The sequence below is a fragment of the Puntigrus tetrazona genome, chromosome 23 (assembly GCF_018831695.1).
Source record: "Puntigrus tetrazona isolate hp1 chromosome 23, ASM1883169v1, whole genome shotgun sequence".
Lineage (NCBI taxonomy): Eukaryota > Metazoa > Chordata > Actinopteri > Cypriniformes > Cyprinidae > Puntigrus > Puntigrus tetrazona.
In genome coordinates this window covers 4,811,522-4,835,688 of record NC_056721.1, presented here as the reverse complement: position 1 = coordinate 4,835,688, position 24,167 = coordinate 4,811,522, and the positions used below count along the sequence as shown (strand labels likewise).

General features: G+C 38.2%; 4 protein-coding genes across 6 annotated transcripts; 3 read left to right on the top strand and 1 right to left on the bottom strand.

The window, feature by feature from the left end:
- Positions 1 to 204: 204 nt before the first annotated feature.
- On the bottom strand, positions 205 to 1,368 carry LOC122328459 (testis-expressed protein 49-like). The gene is made up of 4 exons (XM_043224157.1): positions 1,166 to 1,368; positions 1,016 to 1,081; positions 654 to 789; positions 205 to 542 (listed from the first exon to the last, which is right to left on the bottom strand). The coding sequence occupies exons 1-4, from the start codon at positions 1,251 to 1,253 to the stop codon at positions 494 to 496; spliced, it is 339 nt and encodes a 112-aa protein (XP_043080092.1). The 5' UTR covers positions 1,254 to 1,368; the 3' UTR covers positions 205 to 493.
- A 15-nt stretch (positions 1,369 to 1,383) lies between these two features.
- Positions 1,384 to 8,211, top strand: LOC122329181 (polypeptide N-acetylgalactosaminyltransferase 6-like). The gene is made up of 12 exons (XM_043225379.1): positions 1,384 to 1,629; positions 2,282 to 2,767; positions 2,855 to 3,027; positions 3,732 to 3,879; positions 4,541 to 4,599; positions 5,928 to 6,162; positions 6,277 to 6,394; positions 6,616 to 6,816; positions 6,905 to 7,036; positions 7,119 to 7,220; positions 7,305 to 7,475; positions 7,640 to 8,211. Exons 2-12 carry the CDS (start codon positions 2,283 to 2,285, stop codon positions 7,751 to 7,753), a joined length of 1,938 nt encoding a protein of 645 aa, XP_043081314.1. The 5' UTR covers positions 1,384 to 1,629; position 2,282; the 3' UTR covers positions 7,754 to 8,211.
- A 298-nt stretch (positions 8,212 to 8,509) lies between these two features.
- On the top strand, positions 8,510 to 19,867 carry g6pd (glucose-6-phosphate dehydrogenase). Of its 3 annotated transcripts, XM_043224156.1 has the most exons (14): positions 8,578 to 8,726; positions 9,010 to 9,042; positions 9,839 to 9,957; positions 14,626 to 14,663; positions 15,408 to 15,516; positions 15,615 to 15,832; positions 16,083 to 16,241; positions 16,385 to 16,510; positions 16,880 to 16,973; positions 17,684 to 17,870; positions 18,089 to 18,324; positions 18,481 to 18,557; positions 18,653 to 18,745; positions 18,825 to 19,867. In XM_043224156.1, the coding sequence occupies exons 3-14, from the start codon at positions 9,844 to 9,846 to the stop codon at positions 18,913 to 18,915; spliced, it is 1,542 nt and encodes a 513-aa protein (XP_043080091.1). In that variant the 5' UTR covers positions 8,578 to 8,726; positions 9,010 to 9,042; positions 9,839 to 9,843; the 3' UTR covers positions 18,916 to 19,867. The 3 variants fall into 3 exon arrangements, with proteins under 3 accessions (XP_043080088.1, XP_043080090.1, XP_043080091.1); XM_043224153.1 differs by lacking the exons at positions 8,578 to 8,726; positions 9,010 to 9,042 and adding an exon at positions 8,510 to 8,534; XM_043224155.1 differs by lacking the exon at positions 9,010 to 9,042 and having other exon boundaries at positions 8,570 to 8,726.
- A 496-nt stretch (positions 19,868 to 20,363) lies between these two features.
- On the top strand, positions 20,364 to 23,901 carry naa10 (N-alpha-acetyltransferase 10, NatA catalytic subuni). Its single transcript, XM_043224062.1, has 8 exons — positions 20,364 to 20,547; positions 21,409 to 21,507; positions 21,579 to 21,637; positions 21,961 to 22,006; positions 22,116 to 22,231; positions 22,309 to 22,353; positions 22,806 to 22,890; positions 23,529 to 23,901. The coding sequence occupies exons 1-8, from the start codon at positions 20,527 to 20,529 to the stop codon at positions 23,730 to 23,732; spliced, it is 675 nt and encodes a 224-aa protein (XP_043079997.1). The 5' UTR covers positions 20,364 to 20,526; the 3' UTR covers positions 23,733 to 23,901.
- Positions 23,902 to 24,167: the final 266 nt, after the last annotated feature.

Sequence of the window (24,167 nt, the reverse complement as noted above, 5' to 3'; positions counted from 1 at the left end):
AGTTGCGTGTAAATCAAGATGCCTTGCTCAGTAAATATTTTATGCATTTGCTGAGCTGTAATTCAAATACTATTGTCAAGGCAACTTAACATGGTCCTAGATCATCATTTCATCCTGCTGTAGTCAGTTTTTGATACTAACGAAAGAACAATCAGAACATTAGGCAGTCTATTAAAACTAAAAAAAAAAAATGGAAACTGTTCATTCTCAAATGGTTCATTGTTTTATTACTAGACTTAGCCACCATGACGCAGATATATGCAAAGAACAACATTTAGCACATACAGATTAGGACTAAATTTATTGCACCAAATTCTATAATCGATATGGCACGGTCATAGATGCGGTGAATATGTTACACCCGTGTTAGTGTAAGTTGTGTGTCCTCTGTACCTTGTGTTCTGCAAAGCAAAGGGACACGCTGCGGTGTTGCAGTATGGACTGTGATGACCATGTGATTATACGGCCTTATTACGCTTTCATGGACCAGGAGTCAAAATAAGATGAAGTCTGGGCAGGTCATTGACATTTCATTCACAAACCTGAAGGAGAAAAAAAAAAAAAAAAAAAAAAAAAAAAAAGAGTGAAACGTGCATTATCCGTTAATTCTCTGCTGATACACATTGGCCTACATAGCTTCAGATTCTTCATACTTTGTCATTTCGCTGTTTTTGCGTGGGAAGCGACGGGTTTGAGTCCAAGGCTCCCGGCTCCTCAGGCCATCGGTGGAAACCCACCAGCCATACTGCTGGTTGTCCGTCACGGGTACACGATACAGTTGTTTAGGAGCTGACAGACGAACAAGATATCATCAATATCACACCCACCACAAAAAGAGCACACAATTCATTTAGATTTAAAATATTCATGTAAAAAATCAGCACTGCTCATTAATTAATCTGAACAGATCATTTTCTCCAAAAAAAAAAAGCATAACATGAACACACACTCGACCTTTCTTTAGCATGTAACATATTCAGTATGTGGGCGTTTGATGCATTTAGTGTGAACTTACACCTCTGAACGCGTCTGCTGAAGTCCTGATATCTGCACTGGCCGCCGAGATGCAGGTCTGATGAGTCTGAAAGGAAACACCAAACATATTAGACCCAGATGTGCTAAAGACTCGTCGAAAGCTCCTGTGTTTACGTCCTACCAGCCATACCTCGTGAAAGTTTGTTTTGGGCAGGTGTTACCATCCTGTCCAGAAAAGGGTTCTGATAGCCCAAATATGTGAGCCCGAAGAAAGCCATAATCTAAACCGTATTACGAGAACTAGCAAAACAACAGATAGCAGAAGCAACGAGCGGAGTCTAACGCGACATTCACGCGCTCTCCTCAAACGCTGTTTAACGTGTTTCCATGGATACTTACACTGCCACCCCCAGCTCCAGTTTAGTCACAAATATTTCGCTTGCTTCCTAAATACCAGCTCAGTCCATTTACTAATCTGCTGTTCCTTAGATTACGACTTGTTTGTAGAGGAAATAACCCGAGGGTTAAATTATCCAATGAGATGCACCTGGCATGCTGCTTTAAGAAAATGTAACGCGAGCCATTTTCTGAATATTTTCTGTGGCGTGTAAGTTTACAACTGAAAGGTGGTTACAAGGCGTCGCTTTAGTGTAGGTAAGTACATACTTGAGCTGAAGCGGCACTCTTTGAGCCACCTATCTTTTTTTTTTTTTTTTTTTTTTTATAAAACATCATTCAAACTACGCAATTGTCCTGCCTGTGGCACAAGACACTAGGTTGACTTTGTGGGCATTTTTAAAATGATTTGACAATTCAGAGTAAAACAGAGCTCAAACTGAAGAATACCAAAGGAAAAAATAGACTGCAACCGACTTTACAGATCTGGGTTAATCACTCAATATCCGACTTATAAATGGCCAATTTTCATAAACAATATCTGTTTAACATTTTAAGAACAAAATGAAGTCCAGTACAAAGAACAAAATCATTAACTATTATTGTAGAAATACTTTTGGCTCAAATTACCCCACTACATTTACTTGTATCTTCCAGCAGTTTAGAGCTCACATCATGCTAACACTACGGCCTCGTTTTATAACATTTTTCTTTTAGATTTGTTTGTAAATGTTCAGACACAATAAGCACAAGTCGTTAAACATACAACATACATCTGCTGTGTGACAGATGAATAAGACTTGCTTATGTCACATCTTAAATTGAAAAGACCACAAACTAATTTCCTGCAGACTTTTTCCGATGCTACAAGTGACCGAAGTACAAATATGTTGGGTTTATTTTTTTCTAGGATGAGCTTACAAAGTCCTCAATGTACACTACCCATAAAACTGAGCATCTTGGGACTGACCTTTTTAATCACTATTTTATGGGTATTACTGCTGGATCTAGCAGGGTGGAGGTTTGCCAGCTACTATTACCAAGATATTTCCTTAAAGCCTAGATACAGAGGCAGTGTGGATGGTAATTACAGTAGCATCTGGCATATACGGACGTATACCTCTATACCACCCTTTGAAAGGGCTTTAGCGTTATCTGGAGATGCCAGATGTCCCTCTGGGTTCTACAGCACGGAGGAGCTCAAGCCTCATATACAGAGGCCTCTGGAGGATCCAGAAGGACCTGGAGCTGATGGAAAGCCCTTCATCTCTGGCTTATTGACACCTGCAGAGCTGATGGAGAAGCAGAAGGGCCTTTCTAGAAACGGCTTCAACCAGTTTGCCAGCGACCGCATCTCCTTCCACCGCAGTCTTGGTGTAGACACACGCCCCCTCGAGTGAGTACCACAGGAGGCAGACTGAGCAAAATTGTTCCTATTTCACCTTTTAATCATGTAGTACTAGTTCACCGTTATTCTTCCAAGATGCGTTGAGCAGAAGTTCAGCAGATGTCCACGGTTACCCTCCACCAGCGTGATTATTGTGTTCCACAATGAGGCGTGGTCCACTCTTCTCCGCACCATCTGCAGTGTCTTACATACTTCACCTGCTGTTTTACTTAAAGAAATCATACTGGTGGATGATGCAAGTACTCAAGGTAAGTAAAGTCATATGTGCATTGTATTTTAGGTACCTTCTTTGGATGAGGTAGACACTAAAAAGAGCAAACAAATTCAGTGGTCTTAATAAACACCTGGTGAGGGGATCCTTTGACTTGAAGCAGCCACCCAGGAGAAATGACTTAGTAATCACTCAGTATACAACAGTAATGTCTTGCCAATCCCCGGAACACACTATCAACACCTTAGCCAGCACACAAAACATCTTAGCAACTACTTGGCAGCCACTCAGAACATGTCAGTACTTCATCATCCCACCACAACACAATAGCAATAGCTTAGCAACCACTCACAGCACCCTAAAATGCCTGAGTTACTACCCAGATTGTTGTGGCAACACCCAGAACACTCTAGTAACACTATAGCAACCACCTAGGATGGCCTAACATACTTTTGCTGTCTTCAGCTAGGACACCTAGTATAAATTAACCAGCTCACACTAGTAGTGCCATAGCAATCTCCAAGAACACCCAGTAACAACTTTATAAAACAATGGAGCACTATGTGAATGCCTTAGAAACCACCCAGAATGTGATAGTATTAAATAAATTCATTACACATTGACCCAGAATTAGTTTAATGCCTTAGAAACCATTTTAATTACAATAAAAGCCACAACATTAAATTAAAATTTGAAATCTTGTAGTTCGGTTATAGTGGATTATATTTGTTTTTATTTCAGATCATCTCAAAGCCCCATTAGATCAGTATGTCCAGTCCCTTGAGACTGTGCGTGTCCTGAGGCAGCGTGAGAGGAAGGGTCTAATCTCTGCCAGACTGATGGGTGCACGAGAGGCTGGAGGAGAGGTGCTTGCCTTCCTGTTGGCCTTGTGAGTACATATGTTCTTTCTTCTGCACATGTGCACTCATATATTAGAATGTCGTGGAAAAGTTATTTTATATAAGTAATTCAACTCGAATTGTGAAACTTGGGTATTAAATAAATTCAGTGCACACAGACTGAATTAGTTTAAATCATCATTATTTTAATTAAATAATTAAAACTTAACTTCAAATGACTTTGGCTATGAGCAAACCCACCAATTCACTATCTTCCAAATTAGAGCCATGGTTTCAAAAATGAAATTTTTAGTGAATTGTCTCATCTTGTGAAATTATGTTCTTTTACTGCACATGTATCAATACATGGTAGTGGCTCCTTTTGCTTAATTAAAAAAACGCAATGGACCAACAACTGAAGATGACAATGCACCTCAAATCATCACAGACTGTGTGTTAACACTGGCTCTTCATGCAACTTGGGCTATGAGCTTCTAGCCTCAGTCCACCAGACTCTAGAGCCATGGTTTCTCAAATTCTTCAATACAATACTTGCTCTTATCTGAAAAGAGACTTTTGGACCACTGGACATCAGTCCACACTTCTTCCACTCAGCTTTCTGTTAACATGCTTGTGTGTGGTGGCTCTGATGCCTTGACCCCAGCCTCAGTCAATGAATGTTTGTAGTTAACTCAAATTCTTCAATCGAAGGCTGCGGTTATCTCGGTTTGTTGTCAATCTTTGTCTTCTGGACAACTGCCAGATCAACAGTCTGTGAAAAATGATTGTGTAGCCTCTGTGAACAGCCAGCCTCTTTGTCAATGAATGTTTGTGAGACCATTTTGAAGGCTCAGGAAACCTTTGTCAGGTGTTTTGAGTTTATTAGCTGACTGCCATTTCACCATTCTAATTTGTTGAGATTAAATGTGGGTTTTTGTTAAATGTGAGCCAAAATCATTACAATTAAAAGAACCAAAGACTACTCCAGTTTCACAATTTGAGTTGTATTACTGAAATAAATTAACTTTTCCATGATTTTGTACCTGTATAATTGATTCAGTTTATAAATAGAATTGTTTGGATATTTAGATGTGGTCTTGCTTCAGCTGTCTATAAAGATGAGCCCAAATCTATAAAAGGTTAAAGGAACACGCCAAAATGTTTTTGAAAATAGGCACATTTTCTAAGTTAAACAGCTGAGTTTTGCCGTTTTTAAATCTCTGATCTCTGGGTCTGATGAAGCACTTTTTTTAGCTGCAGTTTGGCATAAATCATTGAATCTGATTATACCATTGGCAACTTGCTCAAAAATGCCAAAAGAGTTTTGATATTTTTCCTGGATGGGGATTATTTTATCACTGCGTCTGCTGCATCCATGATTCCTTGATAATTAGACCGGAATGAGAGTGTAGTTCCTAGGCATATTGGCTTAGAAAATATCAAATGTAAACTTTTCCGTCTGTTTTAGTATATAACGTAACTACAGAAGAGTCAAGTTTTAAATTTGTGATTTATGTTGAGCTACAGCTAAAAGTGTTACCATCAGACCTGGAGATCGACTGAATAGATTTGAAAACTCAATGTTTAACTTTATTTGCCACAATTAATAGGTTGACATGCACACAAAGTCCTTTTGTTCTTATATGCATTTATTTTGACCTTATTTGTTCAATGACTCCCAAACAATTAATTCAACGATTAACTTTTCACTTAAAGCAGTGTTTGTGAGCTTTAAATGCTACAAAAGTGGAACCCAGTGGCAAAGTTTGAATTTACATTTTCATTCATACCAACATGAAAGGATCAATAAGTGGGTGGGCAATATGCTTAATGTTTAATTTTGCTGATGTTCATCAACATCAGCCCACTTGAGACATGTTTTAAAAAAGCTCTGCTTCACACTGCATGAAAGGCCATTTTCAAAAATCCATAAATGGGGTCCTTTAATGTATTACAACCATAGCTGTGAGAATTAAGTGTTATATTAAAGTAAAAGCTGGTGTAATGGGGAGAATGATAAACCGTGTAATCAATGTTAAAGTTATCAAGTAAGAATATTAGTCGACTTCCTGGCCTGGTTGTATGTGTGTTTTCTCAGGTGAGTGTTTCTATGGTTGGTTGGAGCCCCTGTTGGCCCGGTTAGTTCAGGAACCTACCACAGTTGTGAGCCCAAGCATTGCTGTCATCAACAAGAACAATCTACAGTTCGTTAAGCCAGTGGTGTCGGCCCGCACACACTCTCGCGGGAACTTTGACTGGATCCTGAGCTTCGGCTGGGAGACAATACCTGAAGAAGAGAGAGTGAAACGCAAAGATGAAACTTATCCAGTCAGGCAAATGATCTACAAAATTTACACAAACAGAGACCTCTTCCTCATGACGCATTTAATGTATATTGCTGTTGCATATAAGACACCAGTTTTCACGTGGTTTAATTTTTCATTCAGGACACCCACAATTGCTGGTGGGCTTTTTGCTATTTACAAGCAGTTCTTTGAACATGTTGGAACTTATGATGACAAGATGGAGTTTTGGGGAGCAGAGAACATAGAAATGTCATTTAGGGTAAGACCCTCTCACAGGTTTCTTTTGCATCCACTGAGTGAACTTTTTGTAAAATATTTTAACATCTGAAATCTTGGTTTATTCTAATTCTGGTACAGTTGTGTTATTGTTAACCATTTTATTTAAATCAATTAATTCAATTTAATTCCAATTTTATACATTTAACCATTTTTAATAAAATTATATGAATAATACAAAAACTGTTCATGCTGCTCTTGCAGGTATGGTTGTGTGGAGGTAGGCTAGAGATCATTCCTTGTTCTGTGGTCGGCCACATCTTTCGCACCAGAAGTCCACATTCCTTCTCTAAAGGTATAGATGTGATTGCACGCAACCAGGTTCGCCTCGCAGAAGTCTGGATGAATGATTACAAGAAGATTTTCTACAACAGAAATAAAAAAGCTGCTTCTATTGCAGCAGGGGTAAGAGAAATATTCAAATGGCAATATTTTGTTTAGATTACCCACTCTTAACTGTACAGGCCACGTATTTCTCTTTTCTACCTAACAGAAATCATACGGGGACATCAGTGAGCGGCTACGGCTCAAAGAAAGACTGAATTGCAAAAACTTCTCCTGGTTCCTCGAAAACGTTTACCCTGAGGCTTTTGTGCCCCATTTAAACCCTGTGCTGTTCGGATCGGTAATGTAGTGTTATATTTCGGATTGAATTGTAATAAACTATTTCCTGTGAAATTGTTTCTTTTTGTGCATATTGTCTGTAGTTAAAGAACATTGCCACAAACACTTGTCTTGATATTGGTGAAAAGAATTTTGGAGGGAAGTCGGTGATTTTATTCATTTGCCACAACATGGGAATCAATCAGGTACTGATAACTGCTGTCGTACTCACTTTATTTTTTTATTGGCTATTATTAACACTTTTCCTATACTTTTGTTTTGCTTTGTAGTATTTTGAGTACACGTCACATCAGGAGCTGAGGCATAATATTGATAAGCAGCTGTGTCTGCATGCAACGATCGAGCCTGAACCCGTGCGAGTGGAGCTGTGCAACTTTCAGGGCGAAGGAACCGTCCCAGCTCCACAGCAGACGTGGACTTTCATTCTTGCTTCCCAACAGGTGTGGTACATACCTTAACATCCTATTGCCTTTGGTCGCATAATGTCACAAATAGTCAATGTAGCCTACTATTATGCCACAAAATGATCATGTAATCCCAAACTTTTGCGGGTGTTGTTTTACAGAGATTGCTATTTTAACTATACATTTGTAATTATTTGCAGATATATCTTGTCCACAATGCTCTATTTAATAAGTGTCTAATGGTGGAGTTTGGCAACATCATCATGAAAAACTGTGACCCTGCCAACAATTATCAGCACTGGTCTTTCATCTGATATGAAGTCAAAAGGGGCTCGTCCTCCATCAGATTACCCGATTCCTTTTTTTTGTAATGAAACTGAAGTTTAAGGAATAGTTAATCAAATATCGCTGTTTTGCACTATTGTACGTTTTCTAAATCTGTCAACTGAATCTGAATAGATTAAATGTAATAAAATCATTGTTTGTCAAATAATGCGCACTTTTAACTAACAGTTCTGTTTCTCGCATTGAAAGCTGATTAGCATTTGATCGTTGTATTTATTAAATAAAAGCTGATGATGCATTAAAATGTCTTTGTGAGCAAGTTCACTTAAAAATCCTATCGAGTATGTACATTAACGCAAGGTGGCGCTAAAGCAATATAATAAAATTGTGTATTATTATGTTCTGCGTGCAGCTGTTAACAAAATGCTAAATGTCTAAATCATTACAGTAGCTTTATGCTAAATATATATGCGAATATGTCTAATCGGTCCGGTTATTAAATATTAAGTGTGTTATACTTTATTTTGGTGCGTTTTTTATCTGCAGTGTCATGCTGACATTCTTACAGAGCTCCACGTTCTAGCTCTTATCAGCAGAACTTAATGCTCATTAGGTACCCCGCATGCGCGTTTTCCATTGGACAGAAGAGCGTTTACCACGCACGCCATTGGAGCGCTTAGCTGTCAATCACCGCCCTTACCCGCAGTCCCCTCCCTCCCGCGGTCTGGCCCGCCCCCTCCGCTTATCCCCGGCGCGGCGTCGGGGTGACGTCATATTCCCCAGCAATGATGGGCAGTCGAGCGAGCGCTGGTGAGTGCCTCTCTACACCAATAAAATCACAGGAGCCGGCCGTGTCATTTCAACAGGGAAGGAGGAAACCGGGCTAAAGAATGACACTGTAGTCGGCATTGTTACAGTTTGGGGGGTTTTAAGTCTGTTACAGCCCTTCAGCGTTTAAATTAAACCTTGCTGTTTTTGTCTGGTTCGTAAAGAGCACTAAAAGTAAGTAGCATGTTGTCATGCCTGCATCCTGCCGGCTACTGACTTCAGATTTTCACTTACCGGCTTTATCTTGTAGAGTTTGATGTTCGAGACAGATCTATGTGTTTAAGGCATTATGCGATGCACTGCGTAAAACAATCAGCGAGCTGTTAGTCCAGTCAGTGCCAGGCTGAGCCCTGTTAAATAGGGGATTGTGTTAATAACATTATGGTAAGTTCAGGGTGTGGGTTTGTGGGAGGTTGTGTTTTTGTGTCACACGAGGTTTCTGTGTATCTTTCGACAGAGAGAGCACACACAACAGTCCCTGAACACAGTGGTAGGACTTTGTTTGTCATCCCAATGCATCCCAGTTGTGTTATAACTTGTCAAACCACTAGACTAGTCAACACTATAGGTGGTGTTGTGTGTCTGTTCCCTATAGAGTGCAAGTGACCCTGCACTGGCAAGCAATACTGCACGTGAAAGAACTTCAATAAATGCATGTACATGTTCTAGACTGCTTCATTCCAAGTAGCATGTATGTCTTTAGAATCAGGAAGTTTAGTTTCATGAACTTGCTTTGTGGTTGTTATTTGTTAATATTGTGTTGTTTAATATTCATACGAATGCCTTTGACTGTACTGTATGTTGGCAGCTTTAGTAAACACCTTTTGTATGTGATTCTACGTGCATTATTTTTCAGTAGTCATAGACCGATGTCTTTATAAATTTAGCCGTTTTGAGGTTGGTTAACATGCACATAAGTCTTAATTTGCTGTTTTTGTTGTCATTGAGTTGAATTATGTAGTGTGTGTGTGTGTATCAGCATTATCATGCATCCCGATGTAAAACTTTACATATTAACTGCCCTGTCAACATTTTCACTGGCTTAAATAACCTTCTTCATTGTTGTTGTTGTTGTTAATAATATTATTATTTTAACTTTTTTTTTATTTTAGGAATAATTTGGCACCTACACATACGTTTTGCTTAATTTTTCTTTATCAAAAGGAAGTTACTTTGAATAGAAACGATACAGCTGTAATGCTGTACAACGACATGCTTCTGTTGACTGAATGGACATGAGGACAGCTTGAGATCTATGGTTTAATCTTTTTCTGACCTCTTCACAGACAAGATGAGTCTTCCCCTCTCACGCTCTGAGGTGTTTGGGCAGCTGAGGAAAGAGCTACATGATGATGTGGAATTTCACCAGTCTGACGTTCATATTTTTATCATCATGGGTGCTTCGGTGAGTCTGTGTGTGTGTGTGTGTGTGTTTAAAATATCTCTGTCTCAGCTAATGAGGAGTTAACACAGTCTCATCTGCTGTCACAAAGTGCCTCATTTTGTTCATTTCACATCATATTGTAAAGTCTACATATCGTTGAACCAAAAATGAATGTTTTTGGGCAACTTTTTCTTTACCGTGACTACATTTACATGCACATCGGTGTTTATAATATCAATCTAAACTCATCTGTTAGGCACTGAATGGTGTGAACGCCTCAATCCAGTGGGCTGATTCAGTTTAAGAGAATACTCTGATTTCACAAAATTCAAATTCTCACCCCTAAAATATTACACACGTGTTGAGTGTAAAAAGACTATTTAGAAAATGGTAACACTGTTCACTATTAACTATTAGCTTATTCGCACGCATATTACTAGCGTATGGAGTATTAGTATTTAGAAAGCGGGCATTAAAGCCTAATTCTGCGTGACCATATTCTAGATCCCTAACCCGCACCTAAACTGCTACAACAGCTGCTTTTCTTGCTATCAGTAAGCAGCCAATTAGGGGAAATTCTTAGTTGATGGTGAATATGTGTTTTAATCTTAAGAGCATTTACAGAAATCATGCGCACACCCTCCACAACCTCAAAGTTAAGCACATTACAACAGGCCCAGGTGCACCTACGGTTTCATCACCATGATTTCAGCATCATTTCCATGATTGCATGTAGTTTTAGGAATGAGCGTTTCCACATTCTAGACCTCTGTCGCCATTCTGTCAGCTCTGATGCCCTGCCCCACACTAGTCCTTGCTGCAGACCTTCTTCCCCTCTCTTTTCTTCTGTTGCTCTAATTACATATTACTGCATGTGTTTATTAATGATTGTGCCATGCTTTCCATTTCACGGTGGTGTTATTGGGATTGTTGGAGGTAAGAAGTGTTAATTAAAATACTGTGAAAACTAGGGATGTAATGATTCGCACAACTCGCAATGTGATATACTTATTAGATGATCCAATTTTCCCACAATTAATTTTTTTATGAGATTTAAGCGAAATCAGACAAAATGCTGCACATTTCTTTAAAATATGAATGTCAAATAACTACATTTAAACAAATCCCAAACATAGAAATAATACAAATAAAAGAACCATCACAATTTCAACAAAGACGTAGCTTACACGCAGCGTGAGCAGTTTTTTGGTTTAGGTTAGATCGTATAGTTGTGAAATTTGAAGCGGAAACAGACTAGGTTTAGCTTTGTAAAACTATGCCACATAAAACATCTGAATGAACCAAAGACAGTAGACGGGCTGAATGAGTCACATTCACTCTCTGACAGCAGCGATGTTGTGTTTCCGTTGGTTACCACTGTGAACGCTTATGCATTATACATAGGTGAGATGATTCATATAAACTCATACCCCAGTTTGTATCACAATTTGTTTAACTCAACTGACTTGAATCAGTCGTTGCATCATTACATCCCTAGCGAAAAAAAAAAAAAAAAAAAAAAGAAGAGCATCTTGACTCTTTGCGAAAAAAGCGCACGTGTGGACTGGCATACTTCCAAAATTAAAAATTGAACAGGAATAATCCAATGCCTGTATAAAAGTTTCTTTATAGTGGACGTCAACATTCTCTTATATTTAACAACCATATGGGGTGTAAAATTAAGAATTAAACTTTATTATATTCAGCACTTTATTATATTGAATGTGCTTTTTTTTTTTTTGTATTTGAGTGCAATAAATTTTGTTGAAGAATGAGCATCGTGAACATCTCAATCTCCATGGGGAAAAATTCTGACCAGCATTTTAGCAAGAATCGTGCAGCCCTACAAGGAAGTAGAGCTGAAATTATGGGAACGGCATAGGGCTTCCTTTTATCATCCAGACAGAACAGGGGGGTTGAGTAATTCAGTTCAGTTCACCCACCATGAATGCTTAAGGCCTTGAAAGGTGATTGGTCGAGTGTTGTGACAGAAGATCTGTGATTTGACCAGACCTGATGATGAAAGACTCATTGCGTTTAGAAAGCCTTGGTGAGGTTCGGCATGAAAACTTAAACTGTGATCAATGCTGATGGGCCCAATGTATGAAAAAAAAAAAAATAAATAAAAAAAATCACACAAAATGCTAAGAATGAAGTGAAAGTGAAGTTTGCATTGTAGTAGTTCAGGCTTTTATACTTCTCAATAGACTGTTTATCTTAACTTTCAGTTGTGAAATTTAAACCCTCTTCCTCCTTTATTTCTGGGCTAGATTTTCCTTGTTCCTCCTTATTTTGTTCGTCTTTTTACTAGTCCGTTTTTACACAACTGCTTTGTGAAATGATTGCTGTCGCTGTTGGCTTTTCCTGTTCTTATTGTTTGGCTTTTTAAATAGGTGCTAGTGAGCTGGATTATGCAATATCACTCCCTGTCAGCGCTTTTCTTTCAGTTGGTGTGAAGAGAGAGGTGAAAGAGCTGGCTTGTGTTTGGGACGAGGGCGCAGTCAGAAAGATAGTGGAGAGAGGGATATGCATGGCTGCGTCTGGCTTGTTTCCACAGGTTTATGGCATATTGAGTCCTTTCAGAAGCCGTGTCAAAACGCAGACGCAACATCACCTCATTTGTCTAACCTTGAGCCACTTAGATTCAGTGCATCGACCCCCGGCCAGCCTGCCGCATTACCAAACTTCATTTTAAAAAAGAGCGCTTGTGACCGCGCAGGTGTGAGTTGTCGTCATTAGTTACGTGGCTTTTGCAAAGGAAAGCTAAAAGTAAATTAAATCTATGCTATAGAAATTCTATTATAGAGTCTGCTCATCAGTTGCCATTATAATGACCAAAAAACTTTCTCTTATGATGATGATGATGATTAATTTTGCACAAATCGGTATCAGAATAAATCTCGGCCTTTTAATGTTTTGCTTGATTTAAAATATGAAGATAAAGTGGATGTGCTTACATGTTTTTATAAATGGAATGAACAGAAATATCTTCAAATATTGCAAAAATATGCATGTTATTTTGTGACTTGAATAAAACGCTTGTGAATTATATAGACAGCCATTTAAATGTCTCTTATGCTCGCAAAAGCATCATTTATTGGATCAAAATACAATAAATAAAACCGTAATATTCTGAAAATATTACAATTTAAATTTTTTTTTTTCTATTTGAATATTTTTAAATCAAATTTATTTCTAATAAAGCAAATTTATTCCTTGATTGATTTTATTTATTTATTTATTTTTTTTTGGTTTTAGCATCATTACCTGATTATTTTACTGCTCAGAAAACATTTCTTATTTATCTGCTTTATCGGTTTAATAGTAAATGGTTTAAATGGAAAATCCAGCTCTCAAATGCATTACTGTACCTTTTACTTCTTTTGTGTTTGTGGTCTTGTTTTTTTTTTTACTCCTCCAAAAAGTGGTTTACATTTTGTTTTCAGCATCCTTTTCTTTTATCTCTTCATGCACTTTTCTGTAAATCAGCCCCGTGCTCATTCCTCAGTTTTATGAACAAAAAAACTGTTACTTTAGGGATGTTGAGTCACTATCAGAATGAATACGTACAGTTGTTTTTTTTCTGGCTGAGTTTGTTTTAGTTTAATAATGTGACGCTAAAAGGTCATAGAATAATTTTTGTCAAGTCATCATTACTGAGTGCTTTTCTCCGCACCAAAGCAGCGGGAGCGACTAATAGATTAAATGGTGAAGTGATACATTTAATAATGTCCCCCTATAATGCATATCAGGAGCGATGGGACTCTCCCACAATGCCATGAATCAGCCAAGACAAACAGAAGAGTGCTGTCTCACCATGCACAGAGCGTTTCTCGTGTGTCTGATTGGGTGTGGAGCAGATCAATGACCTTTGCATTGAGAAGATTGAATCACACGAAGCAGGGATGGGTCCACTGCTATTTTAAGCTGCTTTAGATCTCGTTCTTGTGTATTTTACATTCATTTAGTCATCTTTATAATGAGATGTTTTTGTTGCTGTGTTCCACAGAAATGATGGCGATTCCCTAGGTTTTAAGTCCTCTTCAATCACAGTGATTGAAGTTGACTATAATCAGGCTGTAGTCTATTTAAAAAAGTACTACTTGGCGTGACTTATAGGCACCATTAAACAGTTTAACAAATGCACATTGCTTTTAAATGTATTTACTATTTGCAGAATCTTTGATGTAGCCTTTAAATTTCAATCCTGAAAAACACCAAAAGCCACTTTCAAATAAACGTACTTCATTCTCCTCTAAGTGATGGTGTAACTTGCTGTCGCTGAAATGAAAGAGGCATTATTATCCTAGTGAGTATTTGAACAAAGTTTGTATTTACCAGTGCAAACAGTATGAATCATCAGCATTTATATTGTGACTTTTTTTTTTTATGCACGCTTGATGTTTGATTTTGTCAACTGTGTTAAACTATAAGCACACGTTTCTCACGAGGGGCTTTCTTATGTAATGATCTCTTTGTGAGGGACCCCTTCCATTAAAATCTAAAGGCAACTGTCTACAGATGTCTACAAACACATTTGCATGCATAAATCATGGTGGCCCGTGTGTAAATTCCTTTTTTTGTTTGTTTTGAAAGTGTTGCATTATGAAACACCGTGAACAGCTTTTTGTAATTCAGACTTTAGTAACAAATTGTACCATGATGTAAGAAATGTGTTTGTTTTTGTAGGGAGATTTGGCGAAAAAGAAAATCTACCCAACTTTGTGGTGAGTACTCTTATTAATTTTTTATTTTTTTATTTACACATACTACTGTTTGCTAGTACAGCACCATTTGTGACCCTGGACCACAAAACCAGTCAGAAGAGTTGTGTATATTCTGGTTGTTATATATTTACAGTAGAACATTTAAAGAATATCTTTATAGAACATGATCTTTACTTAATAAAAAAAAAAAAAAAAAAAAATCTATAATCTTTGACCCAATGTGTTTTTGACTATTGCTCTAAATACTTTAAATACCTAAGTTTTTGTTTACGTAAAATATGTGTTTGGTGTGTATATTAATTGTGTGTATATATAAATACATATAATGAGAGGGGGAAATAGTGGGAAGAAATTTGATTTGTTTAATAATAAAGATGAATTTCCTGACTTGCCATCTCCTCATAGATGCTCCTTTAAAGAGAAGTTATCTTTACGGATTGAGATCATTATGAAAGAGTTTTTTGTTTTCAATTAGTTTTTAAAATTTCATTAGGTGGTCATTTAAGCTTTCTATAGATATATTTATCATGTCTTTTTCGGCTCATTTTTGTGAAGCGCTCCTGATACAACAATTTTGCCGTTACACACAAAACTGAATTATTTTAATAGCCGAAATGGGAAGGAGGGGAAAATAAACACTCTGGTAATTCTGAAGAACTGTCAGACACGGTGAGGCCTGAGCAGGACTCTAACCTAAAGCTTTGATCGGTATGACTACGAAGCGTTTCTCTCTGTCTCTTGTAGGTGGTTGTTCAGAGATGGTCTTCTCCCTGAACAGACGTATTTTGTAGGATTTGCGCGCTCTGATCTGACCGTGGATGCCATACGCACGGCCTGCATGCCCTACATGAAGGTCACAGCTTACAGACTTTCTGCTTGTGCATTTTTCTGTTTACTCCCTATTTAATGCATGTTAAAATGTCATCTTTTTTTTTTTGCTCCTCCCTTTAGGTGGCAGATACTGAAGCTGATCGGCTTGCTGCATTCTTCAGCAGAAACTCTTACATCAGCGGGAAGTATGTGGACGAATCGTCTTTTGCTAACCTGAACACTCACCTGCTGTCCCTGCCTGGAGGAGCCGAGGCCAACCGCCTCTTCTACCTGGCCCTGCCGCCCAGCGTGTACCACGACGTCACCAAGAACATCAAGCATCAGTGCATGAGCACCAAGTAAGGAGCAAACGCTTGCCTCTGTTACTGAACCGAAAACACACTTTAGAACTAGTAACGAAGGAACGTCGAGTTGCTTCATTACATTTTATTACAAAAAAATAGAGTATTATGAGAGAGAGATTGACCGAGTGACTGTGAACAACATCTGATATAGAATTAATTCTTCAGCTCAACCTCATGTTCACAATAAAATCTAAGTTTGAGTGTCCAGTAAAAGGCATGTTTTGTGTGTTTGTATGTTTGGTAGAGGCTGGAACAGGATAATCGTGGAGAAGCCTTTTGGACGTGACCTGCAGAGTTCAGAGGAGTTATCCAGTCATCTCTCTTCTCTCTTCACGGAGGACCAGATTTACCGTATAGACCATTACCTCGGCAAAGAGATGGTCCAGAACCTCATGGTTCTCAGGTGCGGCTCTATCCCTTTCATCCTCTTCATCCCTGTCTGCCTACCGCTTTTCACTGGCTGTCACACACAGTTGTCGTTTATGCATAATTAATTAAAATCTCTGTGTCTCATTAGTCACCGTTTTCTCTCCTATTTCCTTAAAGGTTTGGAAACAGGATATTTGGTCCCATATGGAACCGGGACAGTGTGGCATGTGTGGTTCTGACCTTCAAAGAGCCGTTTGGTACCCAGGGCCGGGGGGGATATTTTGACGATTTCGGTATAATACGGTTAGTTTTCTTGCTTTACAATGATGTTTGCATCTGGGACACTAAGATGTTTAATGGCATGTTCTAAAAGTGCGGTCTACCAAAAACTGAACCTGTTGAATGAATCGATGTGATTTTCTTCTCACAAAATGAGGATATTGAAATCTAATGAAATTTCCATATAATGAAAGCGCACTGTGTGAAGTACCTTTTTAAAAGTAGTCTGTAAAATGCAAATGAAAGTGCATATTTTCAAAGATGAATAAAAAGTGTTTAAAAATAGACTGCACTTTCAGTGCATGAGGTTTCCTTTCAAAGGCTGTGAGGATTTTGATATTGTAATGAAGCATGATTTGTAAATGAATGTATTCCTCTCGTTCCTGTCTCCAGTGATGTGATGCAGAACCACCTGCTGCAGATGCTCTGTCTGGTTGCCATGGAGAAGCCTGCATCCACCAGCTCTGATGATGTTAGAGATGAGAAGGTAACGAGCCGGTCAGCCAATGAACTGTGTGCAGCTGCCCCCTGCCTATCTGAACCATCCTGAATTTAGCCTTGAGGAGTGAAGCGTATATAAATTAAGGTCTTTGCTTTGACATTACACTTCAGGGTAGTGTTCATTTTGTGGTTTGTACTACAGAATCACCATAACGTACACTTAAAATCACTATTAAGGGGTCAGGGTGTGTTTACTTATATTTTATTTATTTGGGGTTGTGCTTGTACATGTCCTTTTATTTTTTTATTTTGCTTTGAACTGATTTTTCTTTTAATTATTTTTCTTTTTTTAATTTTGTACTTTTTTTAGATTATTAGCATTGTGAAGTAGAGTTGTGCTTTTACCTGTCCGTATTCACTTGTTTTTAATTTTGCATTTTTTTGCAATATTTACATTTTTATTTTATGTTGCTTTTGCACTGCTTTTAACAGTGTAAAATAGCCTTTTTTTATTATAGTAGACTTTAAACTTTTTTCCTGTTTGTGTATTCTTTTTTCATTTTTCACTTTTTTCTTCATTTTTTTCCCCCTTGTCTACTGCAGAGAGTTGTTTTTATATTAGATTTATTTGTGTTCGTGTGTGTTCAGTCACATAAATGTAAATGATCCTGGATGGCTCTCTGCAGGTGTAATGGACCTCCATTCTTAATGCCTGCTGTTTTGTTTGGTTTCTTTTCTCTCTGTGTCCCTCTACAGGTGAAGGTGCTGAAGTGCATTGAGCCGGTCTCTCTCTCAGATGTGGTCTTGGGTCAGTATGTGGGTGATCCAAATGGAGAAGGAGAAGCTAAACTTGGCTATCTAGATGATAAAACGGTCCCTGAAGGCTCCACTCAGGCTACTTTTGCCACAGCAGTGCTTTATGTAAAGAACGAACGCTGGGATGGTAAGTGATCACCAATAAACTAATACAGTGTCACACGATCCTTCAGAAAGCAATCTAATATGCTGCATAGATTTACAGCATGTAATCATTTCTTTCAGTACCGTCTAAAGAACATTTTTACTGACTCCAAACTGAACAGCAGGATTTACCCGACAGCCTTCCTGAATACGTTGATATTTTATTAAACCGTTTGCTTACCCTCGTCTCTCTCTCCCCAGGTGTTCCCTTCGTCCTCCGGTGTGGAAAGGCTCTGAATGAGAGGAAGGCCGAGGTGAGGCTGCAGTTCACAGACGTTCCTGGAGACATCTTCAACTCTCAGTGCAGGAGGAACGAGTTGGTGGTGCGCGTGCAGCCCAACGAGGCCATCTACGCCAAGATGATGAGCAAGAAACCCGGAGTCTACTTCAGCCCTGAAGAGACGGAGCTGGATCTGACCTACCACAGCAGATACAGGGTAAAGCACACACCTTCCATACACTCACATTCGGTTTCTTTTGTCCTAATTGGCAACTTTAAATACTAACATGTGAGAAATGACTTATTCCAACCAGAAATCTTTATTAAAGTTACTTGGTTAAACGCTTTCTCTCTCGTCTTTGCTTTTTCGAAGGACGTTAAGCTGCCTGACGCCTACGAACGTCTGATTCTGGACGTCTTCTGTGGCAGCCAAATGCATTTTGTACGAAGGTGCGTGTCTCGCTGTGATTTCGGGGGTAATGTAGATGCACCATGTTGTTTGTAATGATTCTGAAGCATCGATGTCTGAATTTTGGCTCTGAAAGTGACGAGTTGAGGGAAGCCTGGAGGATCTTCACTCCTCTGCTTCATAAGATAGAGAAGGAGAAGACGCCACCCATCAAGTACAAATACGGAAGGTAAAACAAGCTCCTTTTTTTAGACACGTGTAAAGCGACGTGTAAAATCTCTCACACGTCGTCTGGCTCTCTCTCACAGCCGTGGTCCCGCCGAGGCCGATGAGCTGGTACAGAAGGTGGGCTTCCGCTACGAGGGTACATACAAATGGGTGAACCCACACAAACTGTGAGAGAACGGGACGACGGAAATGGCAACCTGAAGCATTTTTTCTTTTTGGAATCAGATGAGTGCCTGAAATAAAAGAGAGAAAAGGGCACTTAAGTATTTGAAGATGCACTCTGGACCAACGATGTTAGCAAACACTTTGTATGCTATTAAACATAACCAGCTCAATATGATATATAGTGCTTTACAGGAGATTTTTTCATTATTTTGTTCTATATTTCATTCTAAACAATTTTTAGTTATGCATCATTATTGTATTTTATACTGCGCTGCTTTTTCTCTGTTACGCATTCCTCTTTCAACAAGCAGAAGTCTTGCATTAAATACTGTCCACGTTTCAGAAGTGGCATAAAGGGTACAATCTGCTCCTGCGGTGGTGGTGGTATTCATGTATTTTCTTGCATTTGTTTTGTAGAAATCAATGCTATAACTGGACCACACAAAAGAAAGATACCATAAGCTTCCAGGTATTAGGATTCCAGTGCATGTACTGTATGTATATGCCATTTAACCATGTCTTAAGGTTCCCACCGATTGGCTTAATGAGCCACGAATATGAGTAGTCTTATTAAAGTAGATGTATTACATTCCACATCGCTCTGTAAATAATTTAATAGATGAGCTTTAATGTTTGTTCCTTCATTTGGGCTCGGTCTATTTCTGCTCGCTGTTGCTTTTGGTGTCAGCACTACGTATATAGACACTGAACCAGTGTCTCTTACCAATTTTGTTGTGTTGTGAGGTTGTGTTTTTGACAGCACTGAATCTCAACATCCTGTGTGGCTGCCTAAAACAAATAATTTTCTGAATAACTGCTTGTCTGGCTTTTTTTTTTTTTGGGCTTCTAAAACATATTTGTGAGTTATTTAATTTCTCTGTACAAGTTCAGTCCAGTGTTTTCTATTTTATTATAATAGACAAATACTTTTACAATAAAGCATAGTTAAGATGCCTCACATGTGTCTGTTTTTTTTCATCTGATCCTTTCATATTCTCTTAATGATTCTGACTCATTTCAGCGCAGCTAATATTGCAACAAAATTATATAGTTAATAATCTATAGTGTCTTTATTGATCTTTATAGAGACTGTTGTACACTTTGTTTTAATAAATGCTATGCACATGAAAATCCTATCGCGATTTAAAAATGCTTATGAAGAACACATGAAAGACTGGAAGAGGAGCGGAAATTCTCCTTAGAAAAAAAATAGCTTTAATAAATATAACAAAATTAAGGCCTTGAGGAATTAAGTTTAATAGTAGAATTGTAGTTTTAATATTTTTTTCTCTATGCATTTTTAAAAATCTATAAATATGATTTGCAATATAAATAGTTAATTAAAAACAAATAATCCAGAATGTAAGTCCTTTAGAAATAAAATATAAGTCGAAACCATAAATCTTCGTTTCGTGGCTTTTTAAAGGACTTTTATTATGGTTATCACCGGAAGAGCTTTACAACCCCAGCATCCGTCTTCCGGTCACGGGCAACATGGTTGTAGTGATATAGCTGTGTCTGTCTGCCTGCTTATTCGATTCTACAGAAAGATATTTGACTATTTGAAAACTGTATTAATATCATATCATATATTTATCAAGCCATCCAGAAGGCAAAATGAATATACGCAACGCACGGGTGAGTAACTTAAACGAAACTAAAGACAAGGCATTGCTGCAGTTATCAGACAGTTTAGTGTCTGTGCCTCAAAACCCATTTGGGCATCGTTGACTCGTTCTGTACGACGAGGCACAGGATGTATTAACTAGTATGCTTCTTTATTGAGTCTACGACGTTTTGCGATTCAATAGTTTTTAAAGGGACCGTATTCCGTAACGTTACTTTTGAGTGCTTTCACAGTCAAACCAACATTTATTAAGACGTCTATTCGCTATAGTTCATAAAGTGGAAAGAAAAATGTGAACTGTTGATCTGTGTCAGAACAAATTCATCTTGATAATGTCAGATTGAAAGGCATGTAATGAACTAGGTTGAGAAGTTGTTACATTTAAGTACACACTTAGGAGATACCAATTTATTTCATGCAAGTAATGCTTAATTCTGCTCAATCTGAGGTGTAAAAAGGTTACATTTAAAAATTATATTAATAAAAAACAAACACTTAAGCATGGTCAGGTTAAAGTGTGTTTAATTTAAAAAAAAAAAAAGATTAATGGCAGTGCACTGTATGGATAATTGTTGGGTATAATATGCAACATTTTACTTAATTTTCCTATTCCCACTCATACTGGACTACAGAGTTCTGCACCCACTAGTAAAAATACCAAAAATTATAACAGGTGTCTGAAAGGTTTGACTGTGTCTCTTATTTCAGAGGTACACTTACATCAGTCAAGCACCACAACTATTTTCCAGTTTCTCTCTGGATGTTAGATTTAAACAGTTAGGTTTGGCTAATGTAGTTAATGTTAATGATTCAAGCAGGAGGCAGGTTGAGAACAGCTCGACTCAATTATTTTCTCTTTCACATGTTTTCAGCCGGAAGATCTGATGAACATGCAGCACTGCAACCTGCTGTGTCTTCCAGAAAACTATCAGATGAAGTACTACTTCTACCACGGCCTGTCCTGGCCACAGGTCTGAGACCGACGCTGCTCTCTATACAGACACTGATTGTCATGTGCTGAACTGCTCTGTTTGTTTTCCAGCTGTCGTACATTGCAGAGGACGAGAATGGGAAGATAGTGGGTTACGTTTTGGCTAAAATGTAAGTTTTGTTTTTCTTAATTGATTTTGTGTGAGATTTTCACTGGAAGTCAGTGGAAACCCAAACTGTTTGGTTACCAACACCGCTCAAAATATATTACATTATGTCCTATTATGTTCTAATAAGGCAGAATTTTCTTCATTTTGTTATTTGCATGAGGGTAAATGATGACAGAATTTTCTTTTTTTTTTTCTGGTAAACTGTCCCTTTAAAAAAGGTTATTGTGTAAATAAAGTAATAACCAGTAAATCATGTAAAAGCCGTAATTATCACAATGAATGAATTAGATACTATAAATATAATGTATGTTGCATATTTTTCAGGGAGGAGGATCCTGACGATGTGCCTCATGGACACATTACATCACTGGTAGTGTTTTAATATAAACACATCTGCTGCTCTTTCGTGTCATTTCTGCTCACGTTGACTTATATTTTCCGCGCGTCTATAATAAATGCACTGCTGTGTGTTAATGTAGGCAGTTAAACGCTCTCACAGGCGTCTAGGACTGGCTCAAAAACTGATGGATCAAGCCAGCAGAGCCATGATTGAGAACTTCAATGCCAAATATGTGTCTTTACATGTCAGGAAGAGGTAGGACATGCGCCCTCTGTCATCATATCAGGCCTGATAGATGGATCGTCCTGACCCTGCTTCTGTTCTCATTTCAGTAACCGGGCCGCTCTTCACTTGTACTCAAACACACTCAAGTTTCAGTGAGTATCGCTTCTTTTTCCCAGTTCTGTTGTATTGTGCTGTGAAAGAATATGGGCTAAATGAATAAATTGGCTACAAATCAAATTTAATTTCAGAAAATGCTAGATGGAGTCGTATCACAATGAAACAACTGCAGCTGTCTCTTTACTTTCACACGCTGTTTTTAAATAGAAGGTATAAAGACGACGTCCTGTGTTAATAGTGACCCTTCAGGCGCAGTTCAACTTCAAAAACTTCAGTGTAATTAAGCGCATGATTAACTGTTAATTGTACTAAACTAGTGTTACATTGATAGGAATAGAATTAAGCTATTTATAAAAACAGCTCTGTTTTAACATCATATGTGTCATGATAAAGTGAAGAGACATTAAGTGTGTGTGTGCGTGTGTGTGTGTGTATGTGTTGCGTTATTGCATTGCATCACAAAATGTTTCCTGATGCTGTGTTGTAGGATCAGTGAAGTGGAGCCCAAATATTACGCTGATGGAGAAGATGCTTATGCCATGAAGAGGAATCTCACACAGATGGCAGATGAGGTATAGTGTGTGCAAGTACATATCATCATCATTATTATTAACTCCTCAAAGGGAGATGAATAAACAATTTCCCAAATCGTAACCCGAACCTCTACCCCCACTGAACATATGTGGAAGAATAACACGGGCACAAATGTTTTTTTAATCTTCGGTGAAACAAACCACAAATATTCAATTAGCCTGCTCACAGATTTTCAGCGGTTTGTTCAGGACTCTAACAGCAGTCACGATGCATCTATGTTGCGTGCTTGTGCCAACTTGCGAGCCAAGTGGCTTTTGAATACCTAATCAAAAAATATGTATTTTTATCTTAATAATTACTGCCCAATTACTGTAGGTAGATAAGTGTTAGTAACAGAATCACACATTCACGTATCTAAATTTGGTCAGTGCATTTGAGTCGCACCTTCCACAGATTTTAATTTAACAAATTAGACGGGCTAAATTGGGTTCAACTTCAGGAATTAAAAAGCTACCATAGCTTTTTTCTTTTCTTTTTTTTTTTAAAATCCATTATCTGTATTCTCAATATTCAGTGTTGCCAGTTAAAAAGCGTACTCGCTCAAAAACACGTTTAACACTTTTATAAAAAAAAAAAAAATCGCTACGCAAGATACTATCTTTTACTTGATGTGCAGTTGCAGAAACCAGGTGTTCGTCTGTGGGGCTCTGAGACGCCAGCATCTCAGGACACATCTGTTACTGGCCTGGTGGAGAAGCTGACGGTGCAGGACGGAGAGAAGGAGGGAGACGGGGACAGTGGAGGAGAGAGCAAAGAAATGAGCGAGGTCAGCGAGGCCACGGAGAGCACGGACGTCAAAGACTCCTCGTCAGACTCTTAACTCGCACCTGTGCGTTCACACCCATCGTAAAGGTTTCAAATCGGTTTACAGTTTATACGCTCTGATGGTTTCATTTTCAAAATACAGGAAAGCGACCTCGTACAAGCGGTTCACAACTATGAAATTGTCTGTGAGGAGATTTGTCAATAAAAATCGAAGATTAAACCTATTTTGTGATGGTGTCATTTTTTTTTTGCCAAAAACAACTATTTATTTTTACATTTCTGCTTTGCAAATAAAGTAAATAAATTTGTAACTTCTGTAATTTGTCGAAAAATGCGTAGTGTAAAATAAGTCCATCAATATTTTGCCTTGACGTTTTTTAGAGGTCATTCTTATGGCGACGTAGAGATTACCTTGAATGCAAACGGAAGCTAATTATGTTTGCAGCGCTCATATTTGAACTTTGTCTTAACAGTCAATTTAAACATGTTT